The sequence below is a fragment of the Furipterus horrens genome, unplaced genomic scaffold (genome assembly GCF_987537825.1).
Source record: "Furipterus horrens unplaced genomic scaffold, mFurHor1.1.pri manual_scaffold_3, whole genome shotgun sequence".
NCBI lineage: Eukaryota > Metazoa > Chordata > Mammalia > Chiroptera > Furipteridae > Furipterus > Furipterus horrens.
The window spans coordinates 148,155,157-148,168,946 of record NW_028327173.1 but is presented as its reverse complement, the minus strand read 5'-3'; the positions used below and the strand labels follow the sequence as shown (position 1 = coordinate 148,168,946).

The 13,790-nt window shown below is 47.2% G+C and overlaps 1 protein-coding gene and 1 long non-coding RNA gene across 3 annotated transcripts in view; one reads left to right on the top strand and one right to left on the bottom strand.

Moving 5' to 3' along the window:
* Nucleotides 1–274: 274 nt before the first annotated feature.
* LOC150016323 (uncharacterized) lies at nucleotides 275–3,474 on the top strand. 2 transcript variants are annotated; one of them, XR_016509788.1, is made up of 4 exons: nucleotides 275–354; nucleotides 2,328–2,427; nucleotides 2,568–2,701; nucleotides 2,926–3,474. It is a non-coding gene; the product is annotated as an uncharacterized LOC150016323 (long non-coding RNA). The 2 variants fall into 2 exon arrangements; XR_016509787.1 differs by having other exon boundaries at nucleotides 2,568–3,474.
* A 1,709-nt stretch (nucleotides 3,475–5,183) lies between these two features.
* The window catches only part of RTF1 (RTF1 homolog, Paf1/RNA polymerase II complex component), a 64,183-nt gene continuing 55,576 nt past the window's right edge, over nucleotides 5,184–13,790 (bottom strand). Inside the window, exons 10-18 of the mRNA XM_090270444.1 lie at nucleotides 12,096–12,183; nucleotides 11,886–11,993; nucleotides 11,228–11,305; nucleotides 10,561–10,682; nucleotides 10,316–10,373; nucleotides 9,821–9,898; nucleotides 9,009–9,104; nucleotides 8,165–8,276; nucleotides 5,184–7,924 (exon numbers count right to left, since the gene is read on the bottom strand). Of these exons, the coding sequence (XP_090126570.1) occupies nucleotides 7,818–7,924; nucleotides 8,165–8,276; nucleotides 9,009–9,104; nucleotides 9,821–9,898; nucleotides 10,316–10,373; nucleotides 10,561–10,682; nucleotides 11,228–11,305; nucleotides 11,886–11,993; nucleotides 12,096–12,183 (847 nt within the window). The 3' untranslated portion in view covers nucleotides 5,184–7,817. The remainder of the gene's footprint in view (nucleotides 7,925–8,164; nucleotides 8,277–9,008; nucleotides 9,105–9,820; nucleotides 9,899–10,315; nucleotides 10,374–10,560; nucleotides 10,683–11,227; nucleotides 11,306–11,885; nucleotides 11,994–12,095; nucleotides 12,184–13,790) is intronic.

Genomic DNA, 13,790 nt, shown 5'->3' with positions numbered 1-13,790 from the left:
AAAACAGGGCCTGTGCCCACCCTCGAGGACTCGGGAGGGGCCAATGCCTACGGCCTTCCCAGGCTTCGAGCTGAGGAGGATTCTTCCCGGCGGCTCCAAAGTCCTTGACTCTGCAGGCGAGGAGCTAGTCCTTCTTTTGCTATCCCACGCAGTCCCTAGGGCTCCTTCCCACGTTCCATCCATGCTGGTCTCCGGGGCTTCTCTTTGCCCAGTGCCCCTTCAGCACAAAGTTCAAGACCATTGGCTTTCCATAGAAGCCTTACCCCGAGGGCAGAGAACATGGCCAGGGGGCCAGACCTGGATATGTCCACGTGCCCCCGCGGAGTCCTGGGCCCCGTTCCTGGCTGCTGGCTGGTGGGGGGTGAGCCCATCTTCCCCTTTGTCCTTTTGTAGTTTGGGGCATGGAGTCTGTTGTGTGGCTGTGAGCAAGTCATTTCAACTCCTTGAACTGCTGATCCTCCTCCGCAGAGTTGTTGTTGTCCACCTCCCAGGATTGCTGTGAGAACAAAACAAAATAAAAGATAGGAAATCTCTAAAACGTTTGAAGAGTTTTAGCGTGGGTGGTAGAAATAGCCACTCTTAGGTTCACCGAACTCTCAGTGCGATTAGGGAAATCTCAGCTGACCAACAGGTTGGGGCTGTGGAATTGGGAAGAGACTGCTGATGCTGGTGAAGCGTTTCATACAGTGCCAGGTGCTCTTCAGAGTCATCCTTGTGCTGGATCTTTGGCCATTTCACATGTTAGTGGGCAGCTGAACTGCACGACCGCTTTGAGTAGAATTCAGGATTTCACAGCATTTCTCATCTTCCCTCAAATGCCACAAGTGAAGATCCCTTATCAGGTGTCTGGTGCCTAGGGATCGTTGGGGGCCCTGTGGGAAGAGTGTCCCAGAAGGGTTGCTTCTGATGCTGATGGCCCAAGAAGGAGCTCTTCTTTCTTTATTTCTCTTCAGCCAGGATTCAAAGAGGGCCCTGGAGGAGAGAAAAGGAGGGTTCAGAGAGATAATTAAAACATTCAGCAAAGAATAAAGGAGATGATCCTGGGGAATTGAAGAAAAAGTGGGAGGGGAAGAAAGGAGAAGACACTGAGGAAATGTAGTGAGAGAAAGAAGGAAATACAGGGGTTTGAACACTGAGTCCTCTGTGGAGAACCTGAGAAATCACATGACTACCTCCTCTGAGGCACAGAGGTCTGGAGGAGCCTAGGTGTCTTTGTGAGGGGGTTACTCTAGAGCTTGAAGACCCCTGTCACCTGCACTCACTTCTCTCCCTCCTTTGGAGCTACCTTGGTCTGTGGTGGGAGCTGTAAAGGTACTGCCCTCAGAGGGGGATTGGGGACAAACCTGCATGAGGAGAGTCAGAAAGGACCTGACCAGTTCTCCTGAGTGGGCCATCTGTTGCTTTGGGGAGACTTGAATTCCTCTCCAGAGAGAGCAGAGCCTGTGTGTGTGTGTGTGTGTGTGTGTTTGTGTGTGTGTGTGTGTGTCTGTCTGTCTGTCTCTGTGTGTGTTGGGAGGGGGCAGAGGAGAGTGGCAGGAAATGTTCCTTTAGACCAGGTGATAAAGGGTTTTATTCTAGTCAAGAATTCCCAGACATGCTCTGTGGGGCTTGGTATCCTGCAAGGGACTTTCTAACTCCAGGAGTCCAATATTCTGTGACAATACCTGTGATTCATTCAGTCACTCACAGAGCAAACAAATTTCCATTGAGCAGCTGTTATGAACCAGGCACTGTACTAGGTAAAAGGAATACAGGAATGGGTAGCCCCTCTCCTTACTGGGAGTGGTGGTATATCATTTTACATTATCTTTTGAAGAAAGAAAATCAGAAAAGACCCAACCAGAAAACAAGCCCCAAGATGCCAAATGGCTGAATTTATTATTTCCAAGGGACTGTCACTGAGACATTGGTCTTTCAGCTGCATCATGCAAACAGGTCCCACCCTTGGTCAATCAGATGTCCTTCTCTGCCAAGAGCATACTAGAGAGGATGCTGGAGTGCTGGCCAGAGCCAGGGCCCAACAGAAACTTGAGGATTGGGAAGAATTTGAGGTCTTCCTCTTGAGGAAAGGCAGCTAATGGCTGTCTTCACCTCCCACCATGCCATCCATCTCTGGCCCCATAACTGATACACTTAATGGGAATATTCTAGAATTAGATGCTAGGATAGTTTAGCAGGGTTAGAGACCTAGCCGCCTTCGCTGACTCTCCACCATATGAATTACTCTCGTCTAAAACGAACAACATGTGTCACCACGCCTGTGTATGCACAATAAGATCATTTCTCTTCTGACGCATTGCATAAACAAGGTTTCCCATCCTTTCCAGGAGCTTGTATTCCTGTGGTCTCCCTCTTGTCTCTCTCCAGAACTCAGAACTGGCAGGATCTCTCTTAGTGGCCAAGTGGAAGGGGAGCATCTGGAGTCAGGTATGTGACTAATGGTCTGAGTCAAGGCAACTGCTCTAAGGCCCCAGGTGCAGTCGCCTCTGTCTCTCATGCTCCCCATTTTGTAACCGCGGGGGGCAGTCACAGCCTCTAATTCCATTTGTGACGTTTCTGCCTGCCAGCACGACCTCCACCCCCGGTAGGAAGTGACCGAGTCCACAGAACCAGTAGCGCGACTGAAAAGCTGAGAGGACTCTGCTACCAACGCTGGGATGCCGCCGGCACTCGCGCCCAGTCCGGGTCTACCTCCAGAGACGTGAGCGCGCGCAAGTGTTGGCAGGAGGCTGTTGGACCCCGAGGGGGCGAACAGAGGCGGGGGCTAGTCGGTCCCATCTGGGTTGCGGCACACCAACCAGGGTAGCCGGCCGCTTCCATCTACAGCAGCCGCGTTTCTCGCGGCCTTGGGTCAAAGCTTTAAGGGCGGGAAGCCTGGCCTTCCACTGAGCGTGGTGTCAGCGGCACCGGGTCTCATTTTCGCAGGCGCTGCTGTCTGGCGGCAAGATGGGAGAGAAGAGGTACGGTCAAAATGCCTCAGAACGCGGCGCCTGCCACTGGACGTCCACTTGCGCTCCCCACCTCCCTGCCCTCCACCACGTTTATTGGGCGTTAACTAAGTGCCAGGCAGCGCTGGGTGCTGGGGCTTACGGAGATTCAAGCGGCAATGCAAGTAGCTTCCAGGCTGGGGGTGGAGACTCACTGAGAGTATAGCATAGAGAGCACCGTACTAGGGAAATCTAGCGGGAGGTGCTTCCAAATCCGAGCGGGAAGGGGAGATCAGGGAAGGCTTTCCGGAGAAGGTGGCCTTTCCGCTGAGTGCTTGAGTGCGGAGTTCTTCAGGGAAAATCAATGGAGACAAATCAGTGCATTCCAGGCGGGGTGAATGTGCTGGCAAGACGTGTTCTCTGCCCGCGATTAGCAAAGCGGGGCCAGACAGCTAAAAGAGAACAAATTTTTAAGAATTTGGTATTGGAGCATGTAAGATCTTGCTTCCCAGCAATTTTCATCAGTTTTGGCTCAAATAAACTCTTATAAAAATTAAAAAATAAGAATCTGGTATTTTAAAGAAGGCACTTGAGTAGTCATGGTGGTGGTGGGGAGGAGTTTGGCCCTCCATCTTTCTGAGTCTGCTGGGGTGGTGGCGAGGTGGCAGTCTCTGGAGCCACTGAAGGTGAGAGCCGGTTGATGCTTTAAGACCCAACATCTGGTCATCGGTAAAGAGGGTGTGTGATGAGGGATGGAGGGCAGCTCTGCTTCTCTGGACTTGGTTCTCCAGACCAGCTGGCCTGAACCTCAACCCGAAGGAGTTTCTTGCCTCCTTTCCCCCACCAGGGTAGGGGCTGCCAGCAGCCTTAGGGCCTTGCGCTCCAGCCCCAGGTCTTGTCCTCGCCCAGCACCCGCGCTGGGGTTGTTCTGTCTTCAGTCTCCTCCCTCACCCACAGTTCCACGCTCTCTTCCAAGGAACAGCGGCCTCCGGTCTCACTAACAATAGTATTTATTATTGAACCCCTATTGTGGAAAGGAACATTTCATCTTTAACACAATTCTGACAGATGTTACAGGAACACTTGTGGCCTAGAGGAGTTAAAGGCAGTAAGTGGCTGACCTGTGATATGAACCCTGCACTCACGTGCCTTATGGCTCTCCCTTGGCTGGAAGCCCCAGATACACCTTTGTGGGCAGCTAAGCCTCTCCAAGGACCAGGAAACTCCACCTCCGGGTTCTGCTCAGCCCGCACTGGGGCTGGCCCAGGAAATTTTACAGAGAAGGCAGGTTGCCGCTCACAATGTCACTCATACAAAGAATCCGAACTGGGGGGGGGGGGGGGCAGGGGGTCAGTGGCTTCCATGCTCCAGAGAGTTGCCACTCAGGGTTACCCAAGGAAAGCCAACCCTGCCCCCCCCCCCCCCACTTCCCTCTGCATCACTCCCTCTGATCTGCACTGGTCAGCTCCCTTGCAGTCCCTCTCTCCCCTTCCCCAAGCAGAGCTAGGCAGCATGCCGCTAGTCCACAACATCAGAAGGGAGACAAAGGGACTAGGCTGTCCTCTGCTCAAATCCCTGCTCTCTAGGGCCCAGGGAGTCCATTCCTCCCAACAGCCAGGTATGGGAGTGATGGGGAGTTGGAGGAAACCTCATTGAATGCAGTTGCAGGATGAAGCCCAGTGACCCAGCTCTCCCCACACTAGAGGTAGGTTTGGACTGACTCCTACCAGCGAGTGATTGTCACCTACCACCCTTTCACCTGGATTCCCAGCTACAAGGCCAGAAAGGTCTGAGACAGCCTCAGGCAGTGGATGTGTGGAGCCCTAGCAGATGTCCCTAGCTTGGAAGGTTATCAGTTCTTCCAGAGCCATAGACACCTTCGGTTTCCCCTTCCCAGTTAAACCTGATAGTAAAGGAACTGTTCCTAAGCCAACTGAAAGCCTGAAGGACCAGATGCTCGCTAAGGTTTGGCTAGGGCTTGGCAGTGTATGGGGGCCTACCTAGTTCTGTTATAGCTTGGTGGTATCTTCCAAGGTAGGAAGTAAATGAGGCCAAGTGGAGGTTGCCCTGGCTCTACACAACTGCCATACCAGAGAGGCTTCTGGGGAACCAGGCTGCTGAAGAGCTGAAACATTTTGGGGGCACGTAGTACTAAGAGAAAGAAGAGAAACAAAGCAAAAGAGAGGCTCTCTTGGATTTTCAAAACTTTGATGAGAGTTGCCACTCAGGATGCAATCCTTGGACTAAATCCAATCCTCTTGTTAAAAACAGGGCATAAAATTTATTTACAAATATCTGTACAGTATGAGTGACAGGTCAGGATTTCACAACAGAAACAAAGAAAACAAGAGCATTCTTTTCCAAGGGAAGTTGCAGGCGCAGACTTTTCCTGCACCTGTTAGAAGCAAGACAGACAAACAGACCTATACATCATGAGCTAGGCATATGGACACTGGCCTTTTTGCTTCTTGGAAGGAAGTGAAAATGTATAAGACAGCCTTAGGTACTGCACCCTTCAACACTGAAACCACATTGTGGTGGGGTGGTATATGGAGTAGGGGACCTCTGCAGCAATTTCTCAGCACAAGACATACTGTGAACCACCAAGAAGCCCAGCTGATTCTATACTTTCATGTCTTATGCTTGGTCAAGCTCTCAGTTCAGAGGTCCTGCCTCAGTTGAGACTGGAGCCAAATCCTCAGTCTTGAGTCCAATGACCAAGCAGGCTACTCAGGTGATGAGTTAACTTTCGGTCTTCTTTGGTTGGCTTTTCTTCCTGCTATTTTGGCGTTTCAGAATGAAAGTTTCAGCAGCTGCATGTGGGGAGGTAATGGTGAAGTGGCTACAGTGTGATGCAGTTTTAATAAAAATTTTATTACACAGCCATAATGTCATCGACACTTCTCCAAATCCAAATATTAAATACAGATCTACATGGTGAATCAGAATGACTCCAGCAAATTATATGGATTCTATAATTTCATGTCTCTTAAAACCAGAAAAAGGAAAAAAACAAAACAAAACCCAAGTTTGTTATGACAGGAGAGGTCCTGGCAGCCTACGGGACTCTGCCAGAGTCCAGGCAACGTTTAACAGTCTGTGATTCCACATTTACACAACAGTCTATACAGGGTTCTGGTCAATGGACTATTCAAGTATGTATGATTTTAATGAGTCCATTACCACTCCTCTGCCCAAATAAACTGTCACAGCTACCACATAGCTGTGTTACAGTCATATTTATCAATTTTACAGTCACAATACTTTAAAAAAAACCATCCATTACTGTTTTTTATTTTTTTAAATAAAAGTGTAAACTAAGTTAAAGCAGCGCTGAGGCTCTACTAAACCCAGAAGAGTTAGCAAGTTCATTTTTCTGTTTAAATACGATTTAACTCCATGATTTCCCATCACCCCACTTCCTTAAAGAAAAGTAAGGGAGAGTACAAAGCAGAGCTTCTAGATTCCCCTCCCTCTTGTGGAAATCAGCAGCTCTCGGCTGTTTCTTTAGCTCAATTCTTGGTATATATAGTCAGCTGTACTTTGTTCTGAAAAGATTTGTTAAATGCCACTTTTATTTACACTTGGAGCTTTACACCTGAGAATGATTATCAAGCAGTCAGCTTATCTCTTTTCAAACATTTCATAAAGACATACACACTCCTTTGCTGGCTTCACACTAGCTGCACAACAATATATATGCTTACCATATATATGTATACATACACACAAACCTGCACGTGCTTGTAACATTTGCAACCTAAATCTTTTTGTGTTTGTTCTCTCCACATCTTGAATATACTTCCTCTTAAGAAAAAAATATTATTCTTACTCAAACAGCAAAACAGAATCACTAGAAAGAGACAAGTACATGGGGTGGGAAAAGGATTCATTCTACGTTTAGCCAAGAAGCTGTGGGCTGTACCCATGGGATAAGCGAGACACCTGCACCGCCCTCCCTGGTACTTGGCTGTGGGCTTCCCACCTATCTGCCAGGACACAGCCTGCAGGAAAGGGGCCAAACTGGGGAGTTTTCTCTGAGGTGGGGAGGTGATGAGGAAGAGGAGGTAGGGAAGAGGAAGTTACACAGCTACAGCAGTCAGGCCTGTTTAGTAAGAAGAATTACATTTAATGAGTTTCTTTCTTGCAGTTTCAGATGCTCAAGTACAGCTGAAAAAATCTGAAACAGCTATAGACCCATGACAGACTGATACAAAGAGTACTGCATTTAAAAAAAATGATTAAAAAACCCACACACTTACTTACAGACACACACACACACACACTCTCTCTCTCTCTCACATAGACCCTCCCCCCTCCCTCCCCACAAATGTACACTTTTTGGAAACTAAATTGGTTTTGAAAACCCCTCTTCTGCAGAGATGGGAAGAAGAGAAAGATGAAGAGAGAGGAAGGGGGACTATAGGTGCTCAGAGCCCACTCCCTCCACAGGGGCCAGGGGCCAAATGTTCAATGATTGGGCCCTCGGCAGTCCAGGGAGGGGACTGCCCAGTGCTGCTGCTATCACCACCAGGGGCTTCAGCAAGAACCCCAGCTCCACAGTAATACTGAATGTGTGCAGAGTGGCCAATGAACTGTGCCAGTTAAAAAAAAAAAAAAAAAGGGAAAACACAAATCTAAAGACATGGATAAAGCCCAAGAGAGCCCAGGTCCACACTGCATGAGGCCTGGGCAGGACGGGGAGTTGATGGGAGATGGTGTAGACAAGGAAGGACTATACAGTAAATGGTTATATTACAGATGACTGGCAGTTTAGAGTCTCTTCCCAGCTTCTACTGCTGCTCCAGCCCAAACAGGGCAAATCAAAGGAAAAGAGAAGGTGGGACACTGATGGGGCATGCAGGGTCAGAAGCAGCAGGCTGGGTGCACTCAGATAAGCCCCCGTCGTTTTTTGTAGTCTTCCAAGTTCAGAGATCTCCTTGGAGCCCCATCCTTGGCTGGTGGAGCCTTGGAGGTGATGGCCAAAGCCTTTGACTCTACGGGAAAGAAGAGCAAATTGGCAGCTGAGGAACCTGCACAGTCCTTTCAGTCTGTGCTTCATTCCTTCAGGTAGCCTTCCTAACCGTCCCTATTCCCTCTCAAAACATACCTGCAGCCTCTATAAATACTGATGAGCAGAAATACCCATTTCTTCCCTAAAACAGGCTGCCTTGCAGGCCGAGAGGGCCAGGGAGCTATCTGTTCCTTGGCCATTACCACTCCCCACCCTCACGTACCTGAGCTGGGAACTTGTAAATCAATCTTCACATCGAAATCATGTACTTTGAACAAGTCTTCTGAGAGGTCACTGGCTGACTTAGAATTCAAATCTTTATCCTTTCCCTGACCCTGCAATGTGAAGAGAAAAACGAATTGTAAAAACATAAATGTAAGTGCATTTAAAGCAGCAGCAGCCACTAATGATAAAAGCTCTTGCTTAAGTTCATTAGATCTTCCTACTAAGGCCTTTTTCTGATTCCTCTTCTCAGAGGACAGGAGGCCACAGACAAAGAAGTTTCTTTTCTGAAGTCTGAAAGCAGAGAGGAGAGGACAGGCCTCATGTCTGTGGTGTGAGGATAGAAAGGACGGGCTTAAGACAAGCCAACCTTCTGACCTAGGATTTCAGGAGTTTCTTGGACAGTTGGGGCTCCACAGGAAAAGGCCTAATTTAGGCAGAAAAGTACTTCTAAATGGGCAGTTCTTCTTGGTTTAACATTTTAATTTCAAAAAGTTTTCACTTTTATAACTGCCTGATCCTTACATGTTATCTGCTCCTCTTAATTATCCTGTGAGGTAGGTAGGGTATAGAGTATTATACTCATTTTACATAAAAGAAAATGTGGATCGCAGGACTACATGTCAGTTACCTAGTGCCACAGTAAAGGCCTTAGTCAAGCAGTGGTGTTGGGTTTAGAATTTAGGTCATCTGACCAAACTTCAAGAGCTGTTTACCATATTTGCACAAAATGGGAATGGAGAAAGGATAGCCAGTGGGACTCCATGTTCCTCCAGGAGGGAAAATCAAGCCCACACCAGCAGCCTAGCCTCCATAGGCACAGGGTAAGGCGGTGGAGCACTTACCTTGCTCATTTCCTTTGGAGCATCTGGTAACACTCCAGAACCGTATTTTGCATTCAGCTGGGCCAAGATGGCAGCTTGAACAGCTGGGTCTCTGGACTAAAAGAGAAAATAAGTTATTTTAGAGATTGTTCAACACTCAGCACAGTCCTACTGTGACTCTTTCCCACCTACAACCACTAATTATCACAAGCACCACAGTGGCCCTATCAGTAGCTCAGTGGGGTTTTCTTCAAGGCAGCAAAAAGAGGCAATTTAAAGCATTGAGCCAAGCCCAGCCTAGCCAGGCCTAGGTAGGTGACCCAGCCTACACATTTCTTTTTTTTTTTTAAATGTAAGATTTATTATCTTAACCATTTTTATTTTAATTTTAATATTTTATTTATTTTTAGAGAGGGGCAGGGAGGGAGAAAGAGAGGGAAACATTGATTGGTTGCCTCTCTGACACCTCCAACTGGAGACCTGGCTTGTAACCCAGGCATGTGCTCTAACTGGGAACTGCATTAGTGACCTTTTGGTTTGCAGGCTGGTGCTCAATCCACTCAGCCACAGCAACCAGGGCTCAGCCTACATATTTCTAATGTCTGTGTTACAGGGGCTTTAATCCATAGGTTTCTATAAATCCATGCCAGGTTCTTACCACCTGGATGTCCTACAGGAAGATTAAAAAAGGAAGTATCCAGACCCAAGAGTTTGAGGCAAGCAAATCCCACTAAGACAACATTATTTTTAACTTCTTTATTAATCTCCTAATGGAATTCATTTTATGTCCCAGAATCTAGGTCCTGACTAAAACGTCCTCTTTAGGCACTCACATTAGAAACAATGGTAGGTTTGCACTGCCGCCTGGTAAAGGGATCCATCTGTTGGTTTTTCATGTTGTGACTTTCAGCCTAAAACAGACAGCATGCATTACAGAACTGTATCTCCTTCCCCCCTCCTCTCATCAGAAGCTTACATATAAATAAGACTCTTTGAAGGTCCTGAAAAAAGCCAAAGCTGTCTATCAATCTTTTCCCTTCAAGAGCACCAGAGTAGATATGGGGGAAACAACCTAATGAACAAAACTGGAAGTAGATAAAAACAAATACCTGTGGAGTAGAATATAAGGATGGGGAGGATTAAGATAGAAGACTGCTGCTTTTCATTATAAATTAATAAATGATATACAGAGAGAGTACGTATATGTTCAATGAACACATAATTTCAATAATTTAAAAAATAAACTCAAGCAAGATGTAGAGAGGATTTCATATCATTTTATTGGTTAAAATTACTTTCAGTGATCCAGATAAAGTTGTCTTACTCACCACAAGGGCCTTCTCAGACTCCACAATGTTCCATTCCCGGTTCCGCTGGTTGATGTAGCTAGGGGGTAAGGGGAATGATTCAGTGGGCTGGAAAGTGGGGGAACGGAAATCACTGAGCCCTGACCTTGGAGATACGTGCAGTCAGTGTAGCATACAACATACAAGACCACAGGTTTGCCTGATAATTGTGGCAAGATCTGTGGGCCAGGGATAGGAGCCCAATGAAAACAGGCTCTGTGACATACCTGATAGCAGATATGTTCTTGGTCCGCTGGCGGTCCAGGGCCTCTGCCCGTTCCTCTAGCTCATTCAGCTGGTCTTGGATTTGTTTGGCCTTGTCCTGATCCCCCAGGTCCTCAGCCATCGCCTGCACACAGAGAAAAGTGTATTTTCTGGGCTGTAATCTATATCAAGTGTCCCCTGACTTCCAGCACAGCCAAGCTCTCTCACATGAGAACAAATGACAGGAGATGTGAACGAATACTGAAAACATACTTTACAAATTGAAGGTATAATTTTACTATAGTGGTAACACCTTCCCATAAAGCTATCTGGCTCTGGGCCCCTGCTGGCAGTGATGTGTAACATTAACCTTAGAACCCAGGTCCTATATGGCTAACTCACTCTAACAAGGCTCACCCTTTCCTGACGTGAAGAATGAAAAACCACTTTATGCAGCCGGGCTTGGCAATATTATTCATCTGTTCAGACCCAGTGCTGATACTACCTGGGGTCTACCTGATTATACAGAGAACTGAAGTGATAAGAAAGTAAGAAGAATGGAACAAGTAAGATCAGTTTCAATTTAAAGAAAGGAAAATCCTGCCACCGCTAACTTGACAGAAAGTGAACAAGTCTGATTCCTACATATCCCTGTAGGACAGGGAAAGAGGTCTGAGTGCAAGTCCTTACCTTTTCCTTTAGCAGCTGAGTCTTCTTCATAGCATAGTTGGGTGGAGCTTTCCTGAACCTTTCTTTCTCTTTTACAATCTGCACCAGAGAGGAGATACCAGCAGTGAGGTATTCCTACACTATTTTTGTAGACAGGCTAAGTGAGCCCATTTTGGAGGCAAGCAGCTAGTTAAAAGGGGGCTGCTCTTCCTATAGCAGTGTCATGCCCCAGAGAGAGAGTGAGTTCATTCCAAGGGATACTATGCTGCTTCCGGGGTCACGGAGATTCTTCTGGGGCAGTCTGAAGGAACATGCACCAATAAACAGCAGCAGCCCAAGGGCCTGGAATTGTAAGGCTAGCCACTGTCCAAGAGAACAAAGATCAAAGAATTTTACCAAAATGTTTTGGAGAAAAAAAACTCTCGAAGGACCAAGCCTAGCAGAATACAGATCCCTGAACCCCGAATAGACTTCTAAAGTTTATGACTTCAAATGAGAATGTACAGAAAAAATCTTGATAAACTATAAATAGTAAGATAGCAATATCAGCATTCCCTCATCCTCATGCAATAGCAGAATAACTAAAACATCAAGATATAGGGAAAGAAAAGAAAGTCATGCTCTTCTCTAATATATGTTCTTGATGAACCTCTAACCTCCAGAGTATCAGTTTTCTTACCTCTTCAATGTCCTGATCATTGAATTTATAATTAAGAGCTTCTTTAATAGACAATTCCTTCTTATTGATTTCATCTAGAGTGGGCAACTGCATGCCAGCAGAGAACATCTGGATCAAAGCATGACAAAAGGTTATATTAATAAGGGATCTTGGAAAGAGATGCTGTTACTGTTTTCAGGAACAACAGCTAGGTGTTGTCTACTTACTTACCGCTTCTTTCCATTTCATGAATTCGCTTTCAGTGAATTCTTGGTTTGAGACAAACTCTAGGCGGAATACCCGTTGGTCATTGCCATGCCTACATAAAAAAGAGACAGCATCTTCAGGAATAGGTATGTTGACTGAAGTACCAGCAAAGCAACCCTACCAGTCTGTGTACTATCTATTTCAGTGGTTTTCAATCCAGGCTACCCTTTAGAATTATCAAGATTCATAAAAATTCCAGTGCCAAAAGACAACTGTATACAACAACTGAATCAGAAACTCTGGGAGCAGGAACCAGGCACTGAAATTAACAAACAAAACCTTCCAGGTTCTTCTAATGGGCAACCAGGATTAAAAATCGACTTGGCCAGAATTTCAAAAGTTTATTTACAGTAAAATCCATCACAGTCAACTGATATCCAGAACATGAAATATTATGTACATATCTGAATGACTAGGAAACTATTCCTAGAGAGGAAGAACACTATGTTTCTATTTACCCCTGTGCTGATAAAGTCAGTCAGTGCTATTCTCCTAGAGACACTGCTGCACGTTATGGCCACTGTCGTCCCTAAGTAGTCCTTTTTATTGTTTAAAAAATTATTTTATTTATAGAGAGTGGGAAAGGGAGAGAAAAAGAGAGGGAGAGAAACACTGATTGGCTGCGTCTTGTGCGTGCACCCTGACCCAGGTACAAGGCCCGCAAGCCTGGCTCGTGCCCTGGCTGGGAACTGAACCAGCAACCTTTTGCTTTGCGGGATGACACTCAACCAACTGAGCCATGCCCGCCAGGGTCCAATTAGCTCTTTTTAAACAGACCAAGAGAGATAATGGGGATGGGAGAAGGGAATGAGGAGAGCCCAACGAGGCCAAATTAGGCCATGGGAGAGCCATGTCTATTACCTGGCAAACTGCTTCTCTTCCTTCCTGTATGGGGCTTTAGAATTTTCAGGCTCCGGAGAGGCGAAGGGAGGAGGATGAAAGCGGAGGTTGGAGAGGTGGGGATAGGAGGATGAAAGCGAGGGGAGGGAGAGCGCGAGAGGCGGGAGGACTAGACCGGGAGGGGGAGACGGACAGACTGTCACGGAGAAAGGAGTGGGTCGCGGAGGTGGGAAGGGGTGGGGTTCCTGCAGGGAGGGACTTCTCCGAATTCCGACCTACTGCCTATGAATGTGGAGTCTGTCTTTTGGGGGTGGGCTGAAGGGACGGCCAGAATCCTACTGACCCCCCCAGCAAAGCCCTGAGATTTTGCCTAGGGGTGGTGAGGGGAGCACAGGGAAAACGCTGGGCAGGTATTTGAGAAACCAGAAGCTTAAACTAGAGGAAGAGGGTGGGGAGCTACTTCCACATCGTGCTGGATTTCCCCTTTCGTCCGGCATCTGTCTGCCCTTTCTGCGTGGCCTTGAGAAGGGATTGGGGGGGAGAAAGGACAACGCACCCTCTGTCCTGCCCTAGGCTGACATTTGTGACCCCTACTGGGTTCTACCATTCCTGGCTCCTCCTTGTGCCGGAGGGGAGTCAGAGGCCCTCCAGTCTCCTTTGCTCTCTCCATTATCTGACCTCACTTATTCGCCCACCTCACCTCACTTTTCTTCTCCTGGTCTTTCTACTTCCCTTCATTCCTTCTCATTCATCTCTACCCAGGCCCCTCCCTCCCAGCCATTTATATCACACCTCTCTTATTCTGTCACTTCTGCTCTG